Source organism: Anser brachyrhynchus (assembly GCF_964034855.1).
Source record: "Anser brachyrhynchus genome assembly, chromosome: 11".
Classification (NCBI taxonomy): Eukaryota; Metazoa; Chordata; class Aves; order Anseriformes; family Anatidae; genus Anser; species Anser brachyrhynchus.
In genome coordinates this window covers 11,840,529-11,863,101 of record NC_137706.1, presented here as the reverse complement: position 1 = coordinate 11,863,101, position 22,573 = coordinate 11,840,529, and the positions used below count along the sequence as shown (strand labels likewise).

At 37.5% G+C, this 22,573-nt stretch overlaps 3 protein-coding genes across 16 annotated transcripts in view; 1 reads left to right on the top strand and 2 right to left on the bottom strand.

The window, feature by feature from the left end:
* The window catches only part of USP8 (ubiquitin specific peptidase 8), a 25,078-nt gene extending 11,472 nt beyond the window's left edge, over nt 1-13,606 (top strand). For 10 of the 13 annotated variants that reach the window (XM_080607588.1, XM_080607578.1, XM_080607589.1 and 7 more), the window contains 15 exons: nt 325-382; nt 1,155-1,299; nt 1,624-1,786; nt 3,389-3,533; nt 3,723-3,943; nt 5,085-5,681; nt 6,426-6,515; nt 7,151-7,231; nt 7,621-7,883; nt 8,486-8,698; nt 9,258-9,468; nt 10,851-11,087; nt 11,760-11,902; nt 12,293-12,425; nt 12,657-13,606. In XM_080607588.1, coding sequence (XP_080463714.1) covers nt 325-382; nt 1,155-1,299; nt 1,624-1,786; nt 3,389-3,533; nt 3,723-3,943; nt 5,085-5,681; nt 6,426-6,515; nt 7,151-7,231; nt 7,621-7,883; nt 8,486-8,698; nt 9,258-9,468; nt 10,851-11,087; nt 11,760-11,902; nt 12,293-12,425; nt 12,657-12,842 — 2,886 coding nt within the window. In that variant the 3' untranslated portion in view covers nt 12,843-13,606. The remainder of the gene's footprint in view (nt 1-324; nt 383-1,154; nt 1,300-1,623; nt 1,787-3,388; nt 3,534-3,722; nt 3,944-5,084; nt 5,682-6,425; nt 6,516-7,150; nt 7,232-7,620; nt 7,884-8,485; nt 8,699-9,257; nt 9,469-10,850; nt 11,088-11,759; nt 11,903-12,292; nt 12,426-12,656) is intronic. The other 3 variants (XM_080607579.1, XM_080607581.1, XM_080607580.1) reach the window with 3 other exon arrangements.
* USP50 (ubiquitin specific peptidase 50) lies at nt 13,426-22,113 on the bottom strand (the record flags this gene model as incomplete). The annotated part of the gene is given in 8 exon segments (XM_080607566.1): nt 13,426-14,353; nt 15,384-15,435; nt 15,437-15,514; nt 15,922-16,049; nt 16,553-16,760; nt 18,152-18,443; nt 18,446-18,513; nt 22,073-22,113. Coding segments are annotated over 8 exon segments (1,059 nt in total). The 3' UTR covers nt 13,426-14,161.
* TRPM7 (transient receptor potential cation channel subfamily M member 7) overlaps nt 21,054-22,573 on the bottom strand; it is a 54,973-nt gene continuing 53,453 nt past the window's right edge. For both annotated transcript variants that reach the window (XM_080607574.1, XM_080607575.1), the window contains exon 40: nt 21,054-22,573. In XM_080607574.1, coding sequence (XP_080463700.1) covers nt 22,443-22,573 — 131 coding nt within the window. In that variant the 3' untranslated portion in view covers nt 21,054-22,442.

Here is a 22,573-nt window from a genome sequence, read left to right as displayed (position 1 = left end):
ACCTCCAGTTCTTGCTTAAGATACACTAGCTTTTTGTAAAGTCAAACTCTATATTACAACTGTGCTTTCCACCATTGCTGGAACTATCGGATTAAGAAACATGATAATAAATTTGTTACATGACTCCTTTCTAGGAGAGAGCTGACTAATTAGCAATAGTGTGGGGAAAAAGAAATGTTTTTCCACAAGTGCTTCATGAATTTCACCCAGCAGATGCTGCTGCAGGTTGTATTGCCTTTTTAACTGCTTTCTGTCTAGGTAGAGCAGCAACCTTGGTGTCTTCCTAAATTAACTAGCTTTTTTTTTTCCCTTCTTGCAACACAGATTAATGGTGAGAGCAAGCATTCACTGGAAAGAAGGGATCAATCCGAAAGTCTGAGTGGTAAGAGATGCAATATTCACACAGGTGTGAAAAAAGTCTCCATATGCTTATGCACCCATCACTTTGGCAGCTGCAGTTCTTTAAACAGTTACTTCACAGTCAGAGTATTTTGATGAAATTTTGATATGCTTTATTTCAATAATAGCAACCTAGTAGTAAAGCTCTGTATTTAAGCTATCATCACGTCTCTTGAACTTAGAAAGCTGTTCTGAGTTTTTCAAAACTTTAGTAACTAAAGCTGGACTAACCCCAGAGTGGTCAAACAGAAAGAAAAATGTTTCCTCGACTGCTAAGACAAATATCTGGACAAGGCTGAAATGTGTCGACTTTCTCAATTAAATAAGAAATTTCCCTTTGCCCTTCCTAGCCTTGTTTTTTGTTCTTGTAATAAACGTGAAAATGTTCCTCTTCAGCTGAGAAATCTAGAGAACATCTGCAGCATGTAGTTCACGAGTGCTTGCCTATATAGCTTAAGTTAAATGAGATCATGAAAAATTAACTAGTTTATCACTGAAGTATCCAGTATTGTCTAATTTAGCAGATCAGCTGCTAATCATTGTAGTAGTGGGAGCAGAAGAGCCAATCTGTTCCACAGTGTCTCAGCTCCATGACTTTGTGGGAAGGATATATATATAGGTATATGAATGTATTCTGTATGCTTTTCTGTTCTATCATCTGGTTGCAGTCTTGATTACTCCAGTCAGATGCGATCATAATTATCTATTTTATTTATAATGTAGCTTTTAGCATCTAATAGCTTTTGTATTTCAAGGAGCAGTCACAGCTGAGAAACTGTTTGCAATGATGACGGACAAAAGCATTGAATTGATTATAATGGATGCTCGAAGCTCGAAGGATTATCAGGAATCCTGTATTCCAAGATCTATCAGTGTCCCAGAAGAAGCTATCAGTCCTGGGTATGGAATAATGTTAAATGATAGTGAAATGTTTGATTTCTCTGAAGTACTGTCTTACTGGCATTCCCTTTTGTAAAGTGACTGAAAAAAAGAATGCATTAGAAGGGTCATATGCTTCTACAACTTGTACATTTAGTTTTAGAGTCTCCGATACATACAAATTGGTGAGATGTATCTGGACAGTGCTGTTTTTGTATGTACTGCCTTGAAGTCAGAGCTTGTGTATTTTATCCAAGCACATAAGCATGTATAGGTTGGACCATGTATTGTTGGGCTAAGTGTTACTTGTACATTTATCTTTAAGTGCATGTTAATACATTTCAGAGTTACTGCTAGCTGGATTGAAGCTAGACTCCCGGAAGATTCTAGAGATCAATGGAAGAAGAGAGGACACTTTGATTATGTTATACTCCTGGACTGGTTTAGTTCTGCAGAAGACTTAAAGCTAGGAACAACTCTTCAGAGCCTGAAAGATGCGCTTTTTAAGGTTGGCAAGTTCCACACTTTATATTACTTCATCTCAATAAGTAAGGTGGTCTTAAAGTATGTATAATTACAAAGTATGTGGAAGACAATGACGTTCTGGGTAAACACTTTGGTTTAGTTTTCAAAGACTGCTTATTTTGATAGCAGAAATTTAGTCTGAAGCTTCACTTTCTGCTGCTTATGCTGTAGTAGTGGAAAGTAACTCATTAAATAAGTAAATAGTAGAATGATTCAACTGCCCTCCTCAACAGCTAGCTCGTAAACTTTAAGTTCTTGGCCGACAGAGTTGTTTGAGAAAGTACTTAGTACTGTTTGCCAAAGACATTGCTAATACATGAAAGCATGAGACAACTAAGTCCACGTTTATGGGAACTGGCTGGCCACCTGCATAGGCAGGTTGAAAAAAGTTAACTTCTCTGCAGTCCTATCAAGCCAACACTTTCTAGAATGGAAGAATCAAGGTAAAAGAGACACCAGAAATAATTTGAAAACTATTAACTTTTGTACTTCCTTAAATACATGTTTTTCCAGAACTGATATTTAAGTTTGAGCCTCATCTTTGGAAGGAGCTAATAGACTCAATATTAAGTTGCTAAACGTTTAAAAGTCAGAATTCTGGCTATAGCTGTGTTGTCCCTACTCTTTATAAAGGTGGCTCTTGTGAGAGACTGCACGTGTTTCTGGTACTTAACTATTCAAGAGGGGTTCAGAGATTAGTTCAGGCAGTTGAGCAATAAATCTCCATTTATTGCTTTACAGAATAGTCTCTGAATTTCTGTTCATGTTCTAGTTAACATTATTATACTTTCCAAAGCCAACACCCCTAATTACAAAGACAATCAGAGGGCTGGAGCACCTCTCCTATGAAGACAGGCTGAGAGGGCTGGGGATGCTCAGCCTGAAAGCTCTGGGGTGATGTCATTGCAGCTTTTCAATACTGTAAGGGGACTTAAAAAAAAAAAAAAAAAAAAAAAAAAAGACAGGGAACTTTTTGCTTGGGCAGATAATGGTAGGACAAGGGGGAATGGTTTTAAACTAAAAGAGGGGAGATTTAGGTCAGAGTTTAGGAGGAAATTCTTCACTTGGAGGGTGGTGAGGCACTGGAACAGGTTGCCCGGAGGAGTTGTGGATGCCCCATCCCTGGAGGTGTTCGAGACCAGGTTGGACGAGGCTGTGGGCAGCCTGATCTAGTGGGTGGCATATCTGCCTGCAGCAGGGGAATTGGAACTAGATGGTCTTTAGGTCCCTTCCAACCCAAGCCATTCTATGGTTTTATGATAATCACTCAGTAAACTTACCTGATAAGAAACCAAATATTTTTCTGCATGGAGGATCACTACCTGAACAAGTAGTAAGTGGTTCTTTCTGTATTGGAAATATTCAGAGCCTGTTTTAGTTACAGCCAGGAACCTCATGTGTTGGGCATTCTCCAAACCCTGTTCCCTAAAGTGTTTTTACAGCCTGATTAATTCTTACTTAAAAATCTCAAAAATAACCTCTTAGTATAATGACCAGACACAGAAATCTCAACAACAAGGTTAAGATTGAAACATTTCTTTGCTATGTTTGTCACCTAACTTCTTTTTTTTTCTTTTTTTTATAGTGGGAAAGCAAAACTCTACTGCAGAATGAACCTTTAGTTCTAGAAGGAGGTTATGAAAACTGGCTCCTTTGTTTTCCCCAGTACACAACAAATGCTAAAGTAACTCCACCTCAACATAGCAAGATTGAAGCAGTAACAGTTTCTTGTAAGTATAATGGAGACTCCCTTTCCCCCAAGTGTTTCTAATTACTGGACGTAACTTCATTCAAGTACATATGAGAGAGATTGAGATCTAGCTCAGAACAAGGCTAAATTTTAGGGTCTGGTGGAACTTGAGGGTCACTTTGGTTTTGTTGTAAGAGCTTTCCCATGTATTTTTCCTCTCCCACCCCAGTGGATTTTACATATCCATCTTTGGAAGAGCCAGCTCCTGTTCCACCTGTTGCCACTATAAAGACTTCTGTAACAGAAGGGATTGAAAATGAAGAAACAGAAGCTAATTTGGAAGAGAGACTAAAATTACTTAACAGACCAAGCGTAGAGGGTGCTGCTGTTCCAAAACCTGACAGTTCATTTGTAGTCAATCCCGTATCTATTACAAGAAGTATCCCTGAGGTAAGTTGTGTTTCTTTGTTTCAGATTTAGTATAGGGTTAATGTACTAGAGACCCACCACGTGCAGACCTCCACAGAGGTACGTTCTCAGTATTTGTTTAAGCCTTGTACACAAGTACATTGGTACAGAGACTATTGGTGGTCTGTGAAGCCGTGGTAATAATGCACAGAACTTTATGAAACTGAATACACTTGACATAATTGCTGAGTTTTCATTGAGGATTTTGATGTGAGTGCCAGAGAAGATGAAGGTCAGCAATTGCTCAGTAATTCAGAAAGTCTATTAGTAAGCTTTTCTAATCAATACATACATATGATGAAATAGTCAGGGCAATTAAGTTATGACTTACTTTTGCTATTCCAAAGCTCTGCTTTCCAGCCACCGTATCTTCCTTCAAATAAAAAAACACTTAAGAGGCTTTTCAGTTGTGGTCCAGTAGTGAAAGTATGGGGACTTGCTTCTTCTTCTTCTTCGGGGAAAGAAATTTTCTAGAACGCCTTTGTAGAGTCCTTGCACTAAAATAACTTGTTTTCTTTGGAAGATAAGGCTAAAAATATCCAGCTCTTTATCTTTTACCTTTTTAGATACTTCCTTTAATACAGATTTTCATCTAATGGACCCTAAGCTATGAAAAAGACCGTACTTATTTTCTTCCCTTTGTTTTTTCAGAACTTCTATTTCAGTATCAAAAACAACCTCCTCTCCTAGGTCTGAGCAGAAATCGTTCTTAAATACGTGTTTCCATCAAGCAGATCTGCCTTAATCAGATGACAGAGCATGTGATTGAGAGAGCCAAGCCCAAGTTAGGCTGCCTGATTACCTTAACATGTTCACCTTTGAAAGCTTGAAAATAAAGACCCAAGTTGTAGTAATGTGTGTTTAATGCTGTCCTTATGGTTCTGTAAGGCTTGCTGATTGTTATCTCACATCTGGAGATAAAATTAATTATTAAATTAAGTATTAAATTAATACTTAGTTAATGAGCAATGTGAATTACCAGATTTACTGAAATTGAAAGTTGGCTATATCTCTGATAGAAATCAACTTTATATGATCTTTATGCTTTTATAAATTTTTCTTAGAAGTTTAGCTAGCAGAGCGCTAGTAGCTTTAGTGAGTTGTTCTATGCTTTGTGTTACAGGTTGATCGTACTAAAAAGCCTTCAATAAAAATTCCTGATGATAACAGACCGAAATCTGAAAGTACACTTGGTGACAGCCAGCCTATTGAGAATGGACAAATAGTTCCAGATCGGTCCACAAAACCTTTACGTGATGTAAAGAGCACCCTGACAGAAGAAGAAAAGAGCCATATACATGCAGAAACTGCTGCCCTGTTAGAGAAAAACAAACGAGAAAAAGAATTGCGGGAGAGACAACAAGAGGAACAAAAAGAAAGACTCAAGAGAGAAAAAGAAGAACAAGAGCAAAAAGCAAAGGAAGAACAGAGAGAAAAGGAACACAAAGAAAAGCTGCAGCAATCCAAAGAGGAGAGAGAACAGAAGGAGAGAGATGACCAGATAAAAAGAGAACAGGAGGAAAAGGAAAAAGAAAGAGTGCGCAAAGAGACAATAGAAGCAAGAAAACAAAATAAAAATGAACCAGAAAACATTGGTGCAAAAAGGATTGAGATTGACAAAGTATCTGCGGAAGAAAGAGAAAAGGGAGTTCGAACACCAGATATGCAGAGACGTGTGCTGGGTGATGCATCTCAGACTTCTGTGTCTGTTCCAGGCAAGGTTAGTGAAAACGGGAGCGTGGGGTATTCAGGATGATTTATTTGGGTGCCTCCTGAAGTGAGATGGTATCAGTCTAATTTCTAAATACGTACGTCACTGGAATCTTGTTTAGGCCTGCCATTTTTACATAGACGTAGGGGAGAAAGTTAAAACCAAGATACGTGTGGTTTTATAGGGCGGCTTAGACTAGCTTGATCCTCGTTTGCAGGTGGGCAGTATGGAGTTCCCATAAGATAATAATAATTACCACTGGCGTGGAGGCAGAGTGGATGGTTCATGGTCTGCCATCTTCTGTTTCAACTATAAAATGCTCCCATGCCTCTTTCTCTCATACCAGCCCAAAATATTTGCTATATTGTTGTAACAAACACTATGGACAGAATCACAGTATCGTAATAAACTAGTGTGTCCCCAGACGCATAAACACTGATATAACAGGGTTTTGTTGTCTAGTGTAAGAAGCAAAGCAATACCCTAATCTATTATTTTGAGACTATTTCTGAGATCTTGAAACTATTAACAGTCTATCCTATATAACACAACATTCAGTTACAAAGGCTATTCCAACAAATTGCTGCATAGCTGAAAAAAGTGATGTGGAACTAGCTGCAGTAGTGACTTCAAGGCACTTGCATTCAACGACAAAAAAAAAATAACTCTGCTTCTTCCCTATTATTCTTTATCAGCTATCTTTACTGACATTACAGATGAAAATTGAAAGCCTTCTCTCAAAATCTTTTACAGCAAACTGGGGTTAAAGGACAACCAGACAGTGGAGCTCAAAAGCCAGGACCCCTTAGAGAGGATTCTGAACAAGATACTGAAAGACTTAAAGTAAATACAATGTGTTGTATGTAGCTAAAATCAATCAAGCACAGATGCTTTATGATTATTATCTCATGTTAAATTCCACCTAACTTTATTTTTTAAAGTTGTAATCCTAAGAAAAGACTGTGCCATTTTTACAGCTGTTTGTGTGCTTTTTCCATTTGTCACGTTCATCTGCAAATAAATACTTAAAAGTTTCACTAGAAATTTTTCACTCCTAATGCTTCTGATGGCATTAACAAGTCTTCCACTCTTGGTCGTCATCTCATGCGTACTCCATTGCATACTACTTTGGAAGGGAGAAAAGATCTTCCCTATGTGTTTAACAGAGGTGTTTATTTAAGTGGCTTCTTTAGGGAAAGAATTGAATAGTCAGACGAGTGAGACCGAATTGTCCTTTCTTTTTTTTTTTTTCCTGGAGCATGTTGACAAATGAATTTTGTTTAGATTGAGTAATACAAAATAGTATTACTATGTTACCATTTTTGTGTCCTCCAGTAAGTTCCATTTCCAGCTATAATCAAGGATTTCTTATTGAACTGTTTTGCATTAAAACATGTAACTGCATAGGGAAGTCACAGACAGCTTGCTGCTCTTTATAAGTAACCATACATACCTCACATTTCCACTGTATTTATTAGTCTCAGCGGGAGCCATTGATGAGAGCACGAAGTGAAGAAATGGGAAGGATAATACCAGGACTGCCTCTGGGTTGGGTAAAGGTAACTTCCTGTTTCTGATACTATTTTCTATTTCCAATGTTATAATCGAGTTTCGTGGGCAGTTTCACAGCGCATTTCAGTTCTGTCATATTATTAAGTCAGATCTCGTTTTATTTTTGTCTCTCCGATTTCCACACACAGGTACTTCCTGAATTTTAACATTATTTGTAATGAAATTAGGGGAGTTCATCTGCTTCTGGTGCTAACCAGTTGTTTGATATGCATTTTGGTGAAGGTGGTACCTTCCGCTAAACTTAATCCATTACGTATTGAGGTCAATAACTACTGTTAACAACTCATTGCTTGAGAAATTCATGTATTGTTAGAGTAGTTAAGGCTAACGATGGATTTTTACCTGACTCTAAAACACTTTTTTTTTCCCCCCTAAGTTTCTGGATCCAATCACTGGAACCTTCCGTTACTATCACTCGCCAACAAACACCGTTCATATGTACCCACCAGAAATGGCTCCTTCATCCACTCCTCCAGCTACCCCACCAACGCATAAACCCAAGCCACAGGTGACTATTGAACGAGAACGGGAACACTCCAAACTGAAGCGCTCCTACTCTTCCCCAGATATAACCCAAGCCATTCAGGAGGAAGAGAAGAAAAGAATTCCCGTAACTCCTGCAGTCAATCGTGAAAATAAGTATGTTTGATAAGTTATATCACAACTTACGCAATGTGATAGCATATAGGACTTCATTTGTCCTTATCCAACTGAAATTCATTAATATTTTATAAATATTTTCAAAAAATGCACGAGTTTTTTTGATAGACCTAAATTTCATTGCTACACATCCAGTGTATTGGCAGTTATCTTTTTGAGAATTAATGTGATTATTAAATATTAATAGAAATTTCAGAGGTCAGTGTAATTGGACAACAGTTGCTTTTTAAGTGTTGTTGGTATTATTTGTGTTAACATAGAAAATACTAATTGTCTTGCAGCTTCTGAAATAGTTTTTAATTTTTAAACTAAGTTAAATAAACAGCTAATTCTTCATCTGTAAATTAAAAAAAATAAATACTGATTTAGCCTATAAGTCAGCCTGATTATAGGACAGTATATATAGATTTCTCACTATTTCACTGACTGATCTTGAGTACATGAAATGATTTGTATTTGATAGCTTCTTGTGCCAGGATATTTCGTTCCCTTGGAGGGAAAGTGATTTTCTTAAGTTACGTGCACAGTCTTGTCAAGTCTGAGACTGCTTAAAAAGAAATAAAATAATTTCTTCCTTACAGACCAATCTATTACACTAAAGCAGAAATTTCAAGACTCTCTGCATCACAAATTAGGAATCTTAATCCTGTGTTTGGGGGATCGGGACCAGCTCTTACAGGACTTCGTAATCTAGGGAACACTTGCTATATGAATTCCATATTACAGTGTCTGTGCAATGCACCTCACCTGGCTGACTATTTTAACAGAAACTTATATCAAGATGATATTAACAGGTAACAATATCTTATTCTTATCCTTTAATTTCATGTGAAGGAAAAAAAAATCTGACTTTACATTTGTTAATTAAAAAAATCACTTAATAGAGCTAAAGACTTTTTGTTGTTTACTTCTTTTAAATAAGAGAAATATTAACTTCTAAATCTTTTGAGATTTTTCAGACTTTAGACATGGGACAAAATAAGCATTACCGGACAATCTTGAATTGTGCTTTAGCACATTCATAAATAAGTGTACTACAATCTCTTAAAAACAAACAATATTTAAGTAGCAGTTTGCAAAACAAGCTGGAAATAACTGTACCTTCCATCAGACCAATTTTGAATGTGGAACCAAATTACAATGCCAAAGTAGACAAAAGTTTTAACTTAAACAAACAACCACATTTGCTTGATCTAAAGAAACTACTTCAAAATTGGGAGAAAGTCTTGAATTCATAATAAATCTTAATTGAATAGCTCACTATATATATATAAAATACATTTATATATATATATATATAGAGCATATATTTGTGTATATATAAAAACATATTTTGTCTGTTTAATTGTATAGGTCAAATTTCCTGGGGCATAAAGGTGAAGTGGCTGAAGAGTTTGGAGTAATAATGAAAGCTTTATGGACAGGACAGTATAAATATATCAGTCCAAAAGACTTCAAAATTACAATTGGGAAGATTAATGACCAATTTGCAGGATATAGCCAGCAAGACTCCCAAGAATTGCTTCTCTTTCTAATGGATGGCTTGCATGAAGATTTAAATAAAGTAAGCAATACATGTTACAAAATACACATCTATTAAATGATCAAGAGAAATAAATTTTCTCATAGCTCATAGTTCTTAAGAAAATTTAAGTAACAAATCTTTGTGCCAAAGCAAACAGACAAACTTTTTTTAAAGCAGCTTCTGGATAGGGTTGAGTAAGCATTTGTGCTGAATTCAGCTCCCCACTGCTGTGTGGAGACAAAGTCCCATTTCTGTGATATCCCTCTGTTTGGGAAGTCCTGGAATTACCAAAATGGCTTGCTTTTCTCATATTCTTCTTGAGTAGGAGATCCCGAGGTCTATATAGTTCAACACCTTCCGTGTATCTTCAAACATCCCTTGCAGAGTCTAGCTTTTGTAGCTGTTTCAGGCCATGTAGTTGGAGAGTCTGCGCCCAAAGATTCTGTGGTTTAGGGAATAAAGACACAATTAGGCAAAGAGAAAGTAGAAATTTACTTTCAATTGTCTGGGCTGAGGTGGAGACGGCCTTTTCTTTAATGATTTTTTTTAATGATACGTACTGGTACCTCAGCCTATTCACCTGTATGAATTCAGGCTCCCACAAGGACTGACACGTATGCCTTGTATCTGGAGGATGTCTGCTAAATGTTTTCAGCCTGGAGACTGAACCATTGGTGTCTGCAGACTTTTTTTTGTTCCTCAAGAGTCTGCTAAGAGTAAGAGAAGCTTGCTAGGAGAAGCAAGTTTTATGCTGTAACCGTACACATTTTTCCACCTCAAGATTGTGACAGCATGAAAGAAACTCTGAGGTGAAGCAGGTTTTCTTAAGTACTCTTTACCTTACTGCTTTTAAACCTCAAATCTCAGTTGCTGTATGTGTATCTTCTCTTTCAGAATGGGGAGAGTTGTTCAAGTAGTAATAACTTTTGGGAAAATGCTGTCATTCCCTTGTACTTTTCATCACTGTGGACAACTTGTGGGTGGTGGGGGACGTATTAAACTGGTGTGAGTCTTCAGGGGCAGGGTAGGTACTTTAGACAAGTTCCAGAACTATTATTGGTATAGCACATGACTTTTGCAAGAAATCAGTCCCAAAGTAGAAGTTGTTTATAATCTAAATTAGTTTACAGGGGACACGTAGTGCTGCTTGTGTTACTGAAACCTTGTATAGAAGTATTCAGAAGTATTTAAGTATTGGAATTCAGTATTCAAGTATTCAGAATTCTACTGTTACAAAATCAACCTCTATCAGGTACTGAAGGGAATGGTGGAAGACAACTAAGCAGCTAGGAAATGGATGGCTATGCTGGCACATTCAAATATACTTGCTAATATTCAATAGTATACTTGCCTATAGATTAAACTTCCTATTTATATATATGTTAATGTACAGCTAAGGTATTCAAACTTCTGTTATACAGGCTGACAACCGGAAAAGATACAAGGAAGAAAACAATGATCATCTTGATGACCTCAGAGCAGCAGAATTAGCCTGGCAGAAACACAAACAGCTCAACGAATCCATCATCGTGGCACTCTTCCAAGGCCAGTTCAAATCTACAGTGCAGTGTCTCACATGCCACAAGAAGTCCCGGACCTTCGAGGCTTTCATGTATTTGTCATTACCACTTGCATCCACTAGTAAATGTACACTGCAGGTAAGGTGGCACTAGAGAAAAACGGTTTTTGAAACAGTAAAAACATTTCTCTTTGTGACCTTTATGATGCTACTTCTGCTGGAACAGGCTGTCCAGAGAGGTTGTGGAGTCTCCCTCCCTCCTTGGAGGGACACTGTCCTGGACAACTGGCATGAGGTGGGGGTTTGGACCTGATGCCCTCCAGCAGTCCCTTCCAACCTCAGCCATTCTCTGTTTCTTTGTTCAGCCTCTTGTTGAAGGGGTACATCAGTGTTCCAGCTTAAATTACACTAACCTGAAACATGAACAGACCCAAGTCTATTTTTTTTTTAATTCTTCTAGAATTTAAAAAATTAGATCCCTTCTTAACAGTTTTAAAATACAAGCAGGATGGAATATTGAAACCACAGTGACAGAAAAAGACATGTCTAGTATTTGTTTTTGTATGCCACAGTATAAATGTTGTGTTTTTAAAAGAATATATTGTCGGTACAGTTTGAAAGACTTGCAGATAACTAATATATACAGTAAAATTTACTTCTACACTTGGACTTAACTCAGTTTTCCCTATATTTGTGAAACATGGCAAGTAGATAACTGTTGCAAGTTAACAAGCAAATAGGAAATAAACATTTTTGGTACACTACCCTAAACACCTGCCGTTCACAATCCGTATTTATGTTTTCTTTTAAGGAATGCCTTAGATTGTTCTCCAAAGAAGAAAAACTCACTGACAATAATAGATTTTACTGTAGCCATTGCAAAACTCGAAGGGATTCTTTGAAAAAAATAGAAATTTGGAAATTACCACCTGTTCTTCTCGTGCACTTGAAACGGTAAGTGAAATTACGATATATGAAAATTAATTAGGGTGACCAGGCATTGATGCAGATTGATTGTTCCAGTGCAGTAACTAACCATTTTTAATTAGAGAAAGTTCCAGATGTATTTCCAGTTGTAATGTTGCAAGAATTTCATTTTCACCTGATGTCTGCTTTACTAGGCTGTAGTTTACAAAGCGCTTCTACAAGCAGCCTCTTTTCATCAGTGCTAAGAAGCATGTGTGCAAGCATTAACAGATTCGGAGCCACATGCTGTTTTTGAAACAGTTCAGTCTTTAGCTGAGATCACGTATGGGTTAAAAACAGAGAAACCAAACATGGCTTAATATTCTTAAATAGCATGCAAATGACTCGTAACTTAAAATGATGCTTTTTCATCTCTAGATTTTCCTATGATGGAAGATGGAAGCAAAAACTTCAGACCTCTGTAGATTTCCCATTGGAAACTCTTGACCTTTCACAGTATGTTATCGGTCCAAAGAATAACTTGAAGAGATACAATCTATTTTCAGTATCAGTAAGTAACCATGTCACGTTTCAAAGCTAGCTGATACTTATGCTAAGAGTAGGGGCAGTCTCTGTGATTCATCTGGGTTTCCAGGCTGCCTGCCTGGTTGCAGATGAAGCTGTGTTCTAAAAAGAATGAGCAGTGTTTAGTTAAAAATCTTACATTCTAGGTTATTTTCCTTAACCAGGTAAGAAGTGGCAACTTTCAAGGTCATCGATTCTTTTCTTCTTATGTTCACAGAATCATTATGGTGGGTTGGACGGAGGGCACTATACTGCCTACTGCAAAAATGCCTCAAAACAGCGCTGGTTTAAGTTTGATGACCATGAAGTGTCTGAGATCTCAGCATCATCTGTGAAATCCTCAGCTGCATATATTCTCTTTTACAGTTCTTATGAACAGCGAGCAGTGGACATGGCCACATAAAGTAGCATGGGTTAAGAAAACTGGTTTTCTTTTTATAAGAGCAAAGTAGGTATTGGAAGATGCATAAATATGCAAAACTATGACAAATGTAGTCACTTAAAGTTACGGGGATGGTTGCAGCAGCTTCTCTGCAAGCAAGCTCTTTCTGGTCAGTACTCTTGCTTAAATCAGACTGATTAATAATGCTTGTGGTAACTGCCATCTGTGAAACCATTTAAAAGCATACTTGCGTTACCATTTATTTAACAAACAACTATATTTTTAGTCTGCTCCAAAATTGAATTCTAGCTTAGTCATCTGAAATCTATTAACAAGTAGTTTAAAATGTCTTAAAATCCCAAGGCATATCTTTATTTTTATCTTTTTCTTTCACTATTATGGCCTTTTCACATTTCTAACCTTAAGCTTGATTCTACTGTGAATACTCTAGAACGATGTAAACAGTTAGGAATGTAAGTGTACATATTGATTGCATACTTGCACATCAGAACTATGTATATAATAAAATGTTGTCCTTTTTGTGAGAAACTCTAAAACTCAGAGGATTGCTTTTATTTGCCAGCTCTAAGTAATTGCAACACTATTTAATAAAAAAGCAGAGCTGTATTTTTTTTTGTTAGCTTTGGTCAATATTTGTGCACATCAGAGTTATTCTAAACAAACAAGATTTTTCCTTTTTAATTTTTTAATATAAATTTTTCATGTATACATGCATTAAAGACCTTAATGAAGAAATGATTTAAAAATATATCCTATTAAGTGTATATTTGAGTTTGTTTTCATTCTCAACTAGTTCTGTAACGGTCAGGATTCTACGTAACGACCGCCTGAATCATATTCACACAGTTTAAAGGCTCTTCAGATGAAAAGAATACTGTTTTGCCTAGAACTACTTAGTTTAGAAATTGTTTTAGCTGAATTTTGTGCATTTCCGTGGTCTGGATTTGGGTTAGTTTTCCTTTCCTGATTGGGTTGGCATTCAAAAATCGAATCTTACAGTCTGAGTTTTTATCTGTCTACATACATATATAACCAACAGAGAAACAGGAATTTTCAGGTAAGCAAATCTGTATGCTCAGCATTTCTGATATTTCGAGGGATCTATGAAGTTTGTCATGAAAAACAAACATTAGACACCGTGGATGTGCATTCCATAACAGGCTTGGAAGTTCTAACTCCAGCCCTCTCTCTAGAAATTACTTCCTGCAATACCACAAGCAGATCAGGTAACTCGAATGCTCTGGTTTATTGATGAAACAGAATTTAGCTGATGCTGCCAGTGAATTCTAATTGCAGATGTACTCACTGTTGTTGCTTTTTCATGACTTGTTGCTTTCTTTGGGTGCAGAAAAGGCCTGACAGGTGTAGAATAGGAGATAAGCTCTGTCAGTCTGCACTGAGGAATTTGGGATCTTGGTAATCTGTGAATCATCAAAGCTGTACCAGTTTTCTTTGACTGAGTGCTTGCAGAATGCTGTGTAGTGGCCACCATCCAGAAAACCAGAGTGGTTCTGTAACAAACAACATGGTCTGTTAGAACAGAAGGCTCGCTTTCTCCTAACAGAGAAAGTTAAGAATTGGCAATCGTTTTCTGTTTGCACTTGGAAAAAGAGAGCGAGAAGATTCTAGCCACCTTTGGCCTACAGAAAGGAATATTAATTCAAATAAATTCTTTAGAATAGAGCAAACAGACACTTCATAGATGATGATTATGCCTCTCTATTCTGCAATATTAAACTTAGCTATTAGCCCTGATACAGGCCGTACTTGCAGAGAGTAATGGAAGAAGAGCCCACTTAGTCCTTGTTTATGGCCAGGATCCTTGCAGTATCTGCTGAAAAGGCTGGGGGCTGCAGCCAGGTGTTATTGACTAGGAATGCATGCTTTTTAAAACTGGGATGTGGTAGGGGAGAAGAGGGGAGAGAAGTGGTTACTTCTCTCTGGTTCAGTTACATACTGTCACTGTATTGTACCCCTGGCTGGAGAAAATTAATTTGTATGAAAAACTTGCATCCATTGACAGCAATGCACAATAGCAGAAGCCATGTATGATAGGTTTAATATTACTTGTTAAGCTAAATTATAATTCTAAAATCAACTCTCTATATAGTTTTATATATATGTATGTGTATATATAGACATGTTACTCATAGATTGTTAGTCAAGCAAAGAGGGACCATCCTCTCTCACATGTTCTGAACTGTTTGAGGCAGGAAACCAAATGCCCTTTTTTCATTAGGGTGCGTACGTATCACCTTCTTACTGATGAAAACTGTGTTCAGTTAGTGATGGCTTTGTCCAGGAGACACTTAGCTCAAGAGATGCACTCGTAGTCAGAACAGAGTAAGGATAGATCAGGAGGGGTGGGGGGATGCTGGCTGTTTTTTTGTATATATATTTGTGTGCTTTTTAAAACCACAGAATTTTTAAGTGCCTGGAACAGAGAAGACTGTTGCTCTGATCAAGTCCAAGCTACCATAGGCTTGCTTTGTCTGCATTAGGCAAGGCATTACAAATAAAAGTCGGAAAGGCAAAGCTCACCACTAGAGCACACAAGCTGTACTCTGGGTTCTTGTGGAAAAGTGGGTAACTCTGGAGAGAGGTCTAAATTGCTGAGTGGATAGCAGATGTCAGCTAAGAGTTTCCTTTTGTAGTTGCCTTGCCATTCAAACCTGAAATAAAATTTTGAACTATTTTAAACTTCTTTCTTTTATTGTGGTGGTTGCTTAACTGGCTGTCCTAGGGGAAGGGAAAATGACTAGTGGCTACCCTGGGTTTGAAACAGATCTCTGTTAATATTGAGTATTACAGGCAACTGACAGAAAACATACAATGCCTTTAAGTGCTGTCTAGCAAGAAAAACAAAGATCTTGCTTCTTGATCCTTCTGTCTATTAGAAATGGACACAGGTACTAAGAGCAGACAGAAGTCAAGCCTCGGCATCGTTGTCACTGTGTCCTAAATGTTCTGGACTGCACTGTCATTGTCAAGTCTTCTTTCTTTCTAGGCTTCATCCCTCTTTCCTTTGTAACTTTTAGTACTACACCATACTTTTAAACTTTCATAACTTGGCCATTACCTAGCCATATTTATACAGTCAAAGGCTGTAACTAGGAGCCACAAGTTCTTTTTCAGCATGTCAAGAAAAGCACATGCTAAATGGGAAATTAAAGAAAAATTAGTCTGGGATGGTTGAGCTTCTCCGAACTGTTATATGAAGTTTGCATTTTTAAAATTTTATTTTTAATATATGAGCAGTTGATAATAAGAAATTCTTGATAATAAATTTGGTATCAGCCACGGATGGCTAGTAAAGTATGCCAAGCAGCAGCTCTTATACTGAATTGCAGCCTTGCGTAGTATATCCACTTTAGACATGATTTAGTTAAGGGATGAACAAAAATACAGTGCCTTAGCTGCAGCAGTGACAAGCAGAACCCTCTTCCCTTCCCACCCCCCAAGGGGTAAATTTCCCTCATCCCCTGACAACTCAGGAGAATTGCTTCCATAATTTTATCAGTCTCCACAGTCCAGAGAGCACCTCAGAAACCCCACTTAGCACCAGATCCCCTTTGAAAGAATAGAGATTAAGGCCCGTGGAACCAAAGTAACTTAAATCCTGCATCTTTTTAATAACACGTATCATTTTTAGCCACCTATTCCCCCACCAAACAGAAACCAGCAGTTTGGGAATATATTAGAGGTCATACCTGCAGAGAGCATGTGCTCTCAGAAGGAACGGGCAAGGAAAGGGCAGTGAAGATCTCAGGTTTATCAGTGGAAGTCTTGCATTCTAGACATGTAATACATGTAACATCGTGACTCGGTTGTCCCTCAAATGACTGCATGATAAGAGATGTTTCACTGGCAGGCCCAAGCCCTCTGTTTTCTTTTGCACCAGTTATGCATCTTCTTTTGCTTGACTATACAAGAGAAAAAAAAGTAGATAGCCAACTGTTTCAGAAGTGCCTTCAACACTTTTAATGGTTAGAATGGAAGCAAATGTTTAACGTGGCTTGACGATCAAACCTGCAAAAGACACTGAGAACGAACGTGTGATCTACAGCACGCTAGGACCGCCATATACTGGGCAGTTCTTTGAAAAGAGGTTATAGGCAGTAACACTGTTTTACATAGTGTTGATAGCATCTATACTATTCTGTGCTGTATATTGCTAAGACTTCAACTGTTCCCTGTCCATTACTGCAATGCAAGGGAGGGAGACACGCTCATTTGCAATGCAGTAGGGGGTCATTAGGTCTTGGTGGACCCACTGCAAAATTCTGGTGGTTTTATAGTTTGTTGTGTTTTATTTTTATTTTTTAATTTTTTTTTAATTTTTTAATTTTTAATTTTAACTAAAGAAACTACTTAGAGCTCTGGTTTATTTGTAAAGAAATAACTGATCAAGACATAATCTAAATGTAACCAATATTTGAATAGCTTTAAATCTGGTGCAATTATCAGCACCTCCTTCCAGCTACAGATTAACTCAGAGGCCCTGGGCAGACAGGCCCACACCCATGCTTACGTGACTCACAGTAGTTATCCTGTCATCCCAGCAGCTACTTGCACATAAAATCAAACAAGTCTGTCTTGGAAGGAAGAGGTCTGACTCATTCTTAGCTGCACAGCTTTTGTTTTTCTAAATCTTCAGATTCAATGTTATCCTTACCCACAAAAACCCTTCCTACCCTACCTTACCTACAAAAATCCCCTTCCCCCCAGCAGATATTCTCTTTGTTGTAGGAACCAACCTCCCAGCTCTTTTACAACAAAATTCACACTAGCAGCAGCTTCGAGATCTCTGTCCTCCAGCTCACTTCCTCCATAGCACCAAGCCAGGTACAAAGGACACACTGTGACAGGGTTTTGCTTGCAGTTTACCATATCTTCTTTTAAGCAATGCTAAAACTAACTCCTGTGAAAGAGAATGGTGAGCTTTACAAGAGACTGGCTGTCTGCTGCCCACGTAGGCTAGTATTCAGTCTGGTCCCAGAACTTGGCTCTAAAGTTCTATCACTTTACTTGATGTTTGCAGTAAACTAAATTACTTTTCTGAGAGAAATTAAACAAAAATGTAACATTCTGGACATATGGGCAGGAATGAATGATTTAATTGCCAGCAAAGTCGTTTATCAGAGGAACTGAGCAGACATGGGGGCATAGCAGACAGATTTTAGGCAGATGAAAAGGGGGAGGAACTAAAGCATGGAAGGGCAAGGAGAGGAAGAGGTGAGTATGATGGTGCTACAGACAACATTAGCATAAGATGAGGGGCTGCAATTTGACATAGCATTAGATGTAGCTAATGAATTATTGTGTGCATGTGGGTATGAAACGAAGGATATGACAATTTTAGCAACCACATCTTGTAGTTTGTGAGAGGAGAATAGGTGATTATTGCATGAAGTGCTAAACCACGAAATGTAAGGAGGAAACAGCTACAGCCCCAAAAACATCCCAGCTGCACTCTTACCTTCTTGAGGGCCTCATGGAGCTCATTCAGCACACAGATCAGAAACTCCTGTGCATCCTGCTGAGTCCTCTTGCTAAAAGTTGGGTACCGCTCCCCAAGAACTGAATGGAAAACTGGGGAACACAGTCAGACTCTCCAAGCCCCATACCAGACATCAGATAGCCAAAGGCAGTTGCAGATTCACCATACTCCCTCAGGAAAAATAAAAATAAGTTTCAGGTAAAGCAGGAAAATATGGTGGCTCTACCTTCAAACAGGAGCATAATAAACTTAGAAAACCGACACAGGTACAGTGCAGCTCTGATGGCCTCTGTTCCATCAGTTCTGGCAGAGGCAGAAAGAGCCTGGGCTGCCTTGGTCTCCTTCCAGCACTTTGCCCAAAATAGTTAGCAAAAGGTGGGCATCTGCTGATGCCACTGCACTCAGCATCTCAGCCTAACCCAACTTTATTCGTGTTTGCTCACACTTGTATTAATTTTTATTATTCCCATGGTAATATGCATCATTCAAGAAGACAACAGAATATGCTTAGTACTACTTTTTGTGGATCCGAAACAAGACCTGGATTATACTGTTTTTAGCATTACACGATATAGAAATCCGTATCTGTGCTACCTTCTGCAAGCTCCAGGGCTTAGAATTAACTTCCTGTTACTTTCAGCACAAGAGATTACCTGCAAGAAAAAGTATTAACTATAAAGTAATCGAAAGTCTTTTCAAAATCATTGTTACTTATTTTCGTTTTCCAACTGACTGTTAGCCGCATGCAACGTGAATTGTTACTACCAGGCTTTTAGCTGTAGGCTTTTCTCATCTCCAAATTCTTGTAATGTTAAGTGGTATATCATTTAGCAAAATGCAACCACGAATAACAAAAGTGTAGGAAATCACTGTCACAGGCTTAAAAACCAACTCTCTCCTTTTCCTGATCACAAGGCTACCAGGCAGTAGCTAGGAAACCAGCTCCCCAGTAGACTCACCTTCATGTATTTCACCACAACATATTTGGGATTGTTTTTTCTCTGAAATGTTTCAGCACCTAAAATACTGCAGTAAACCACTCAACAATGCTGAGTTTGCTGGATTAATTAAGCAATGAAATTAGTGTATTCATATATTTGAAATTTTTGTATAAAGAAATGCTATGGCTGTAGGAAATTAAGTGCATTTTAAAACAGAAGTTACCTAAGTAACCAACACTACTATGCAAGTACATAACACTCTTAACACTCAGTTTAATCTGTTATTCAATCAGTTTTTCTTCTAACAAAAATATCCTTAAGATGGTGGTAGGCAATCAAAGCTATGCAAGGAATGAACGTAGCTTACCTATTCACTTATATGAAAGACATTATTTAAATAGGTTAAGCTAAATGCCCTTTTAGTAGGAAAGTCACTGAAGCATTTACAATTGCTACTAAAAACTATTGGAGAAGGTTTGAATTAGTATTCTTGTACTTAAAAGCTATTAAAATAATGATATTGATGCATGCCAATATTTTGGTTTTAGGCAGTTAACAGGTTCTGATGTTCAGTACCGCTTTTTTTCCTCCTCAGAAATCTTGAAGAAATTTAAATGCTGACGGATCACAACTCTTAACTATTCATAGAGAATAATGGGCATGCATTTCAAGATTGATAAGGTTTTAAAAGACGAGTGGCATTCGATGTTATCAGCCAAAATGCACTTGTTCCCACAACCTAGTTTTGAAAAGTGCAACGTCAATAGGATAAGGTATTTATGACCCCCTAAGGGTCAGGATACTTCTTCAAACCAACTCTTACTTGCCACCACATCTTTCCAATGCCTTCCTTGAAGAATACTTACATCTATGATTGTTTTCTGTCCGTCTGAAAGAGATTGTGAAAGTTGCAATTGTCTTCTCCTCAGTTTACATATAGGCCTCTCATATAATTCTAGCTGTAAGTCTCCAGGAGTAAGCTATTACTCATGACAGGAAGATGTATAGAAATATGTAAAGTTAACCACTGATAACCACACTGAGTTATCTATGTGTTCCTCAGCCCTATTTGACCCTTTCTGTCTTTGAAAGGCTTCAGGTCCTAGGCACTACAACACTGACCAAAGGAAACATTTCCCCCTGTCACAAACACCCACCGCAAACGTCACATCTGTTTATTTTTTTAAGGAATTAGTCACAAGCAAAACTACTGAAGACAGTCATCATGGTTGTATAAGTGAACTGTGCATTGTTAAATATTGTCAGGAAACAATGTTTCCTAACTTTCATGTGTATTTTTCCCAAAACGGTTATCCTTTTTTATATACTAAATTTGGTTTATAACACTTGAGGCTCCCCTAGGAATCCTTCCCAATTTTAAGAGCTAGCCTCACTAATACATTGACTATTGCTTTTACTTGACAAAAATACAGAATTAAAAAGTTATAATTACTATCTTGAATAGATGTCTATCACTGACAACAACAGAAGGGGATGCTGGCAGGAATCGAACAAGGAACTACAAATTTTAAACAAACACTATAAAGAGCTTTAAAATATTTTGTCTCATTTACTCATTAATCCTATTACATAAGTTTGTCCACTACAGGTGTTCTCACATTTTTTCCCCTAGTTCCTGGTGTTACCAAAGTTGAGATACTCCAAACGTGGACAACTGCTTTGGTCCAGCACAGCAAATTCTACTTTTCTGCATAAAGAGCTATTCAAATTCACCCAAAAAGCCTTTCAGACTAAGACAGACAGCAGAAGTCTGTAAACAAGAATAAATTTATTTTAGATTCTTTAAAGATTTAATGATATACAAAATGTATACAGTATTATATCCTTATAACATTTTACCTTTCCCCGTCAAACATAAAACACCATTTAAACAGCTATTGTGTTCGTGCCTTAAGTCTGTATCTATAAGATACACTACTGAATAAAAAAATTTATAGAGCTATATACTGCCCTTTTAATTAAAAATTACAAATTAGTACCTATGTAACAAAAAAATCGCAGCATGAAACTTCAGTTGGACAACAGTTTTTTCTTGCTGAATGCTCAACAATATTTGGGACAGTTAAATTACATTTTATTGGCATGAAGGTGCATTGCAATCTCCCGTACTTTACATAACGCTATTCCAACCCTAGTCTCTCTTAAATAAGTACCACAAATAACATAACATTAAAGATGTTTTCTACACAATTTTAAATACATTTAAAAGTTATGTGTACATTCAGTTTGATACACTGGTTTTATGAGATCTTTGGAAGGCATAACTTCTGAAGCAGTCACTACGTACAACAAAAAGCACTTCCAACTTGTGTTCTCACAAGGCAACTTATTTGGACCAGTACATACTATTTCTTCTATTAAATATGATTATACCAGTCTATCATGGCTTTGTTTGTTACTATTTCATGGTGACGTGATAAAACTGAAATGTATAAAACAAGAAATCTCATTATGCACAATTAGGGCTCTATTCCACAAAAAATAACAGCTTTACAGCTACAAAGCTGAATCCTGATTCAGGAGACTCTCTCTCTATTGGAACAGATTAAGTTCCTACCTTCAACCTCAACCTACTGGCATCACATACACACCCCTCATTTGGCTCTGTCTTCTTCAAAAAGCCAGAGTAGAAGACATCTGGTCAGAAAACGTTAGTGGAACCGTTCCAAAAACGCTCACAGAATACTCTGGCATCAGAGAGGTAGGTGCTTTCTCCTATCTTTTACCGACTGACAGTAAGACAGCTGCCAAAGAGGCAAATGCTTTACCTTAAAACATCAACTACCAAAATCCTTTTGGTTGAAGGCATATTGCACACCACAGGACTACAGAGAGAAAATCCTCCACTAAACCGAAACAAAATCAAAAATAAACCTTCTGCTAAAAAGCCCCTTTTAAAAGCATACCATAAATACTCATCATTATTCAACCTCTAAAACGATCAGCTGCCAAGCTGTTCTCTGTAGATGGTTATCACAAGTTGTTAGGTCCTTAGATAATGGACCAGCCAAATTCCACTTATAACACAGTAATCCTTGTTTTGATGCATCTTTCTTTTAATTATGGTGGAGGAAAGATAAGTGACAACTTCGTGACATTCCATGAAGTTTGGATGAGGCCACTGATTTGGTCACATCATTAGAGCATCAAACGAATAGAATTAGCTGAATCTGATTCTTTGGTGCAGCTTCCAGGCTGAATTGTCAATTCAGGGGAATCATCCTGAGGAAATATAATCTTGTCAGGTGTGTAATCATTCCTCTTCAGAT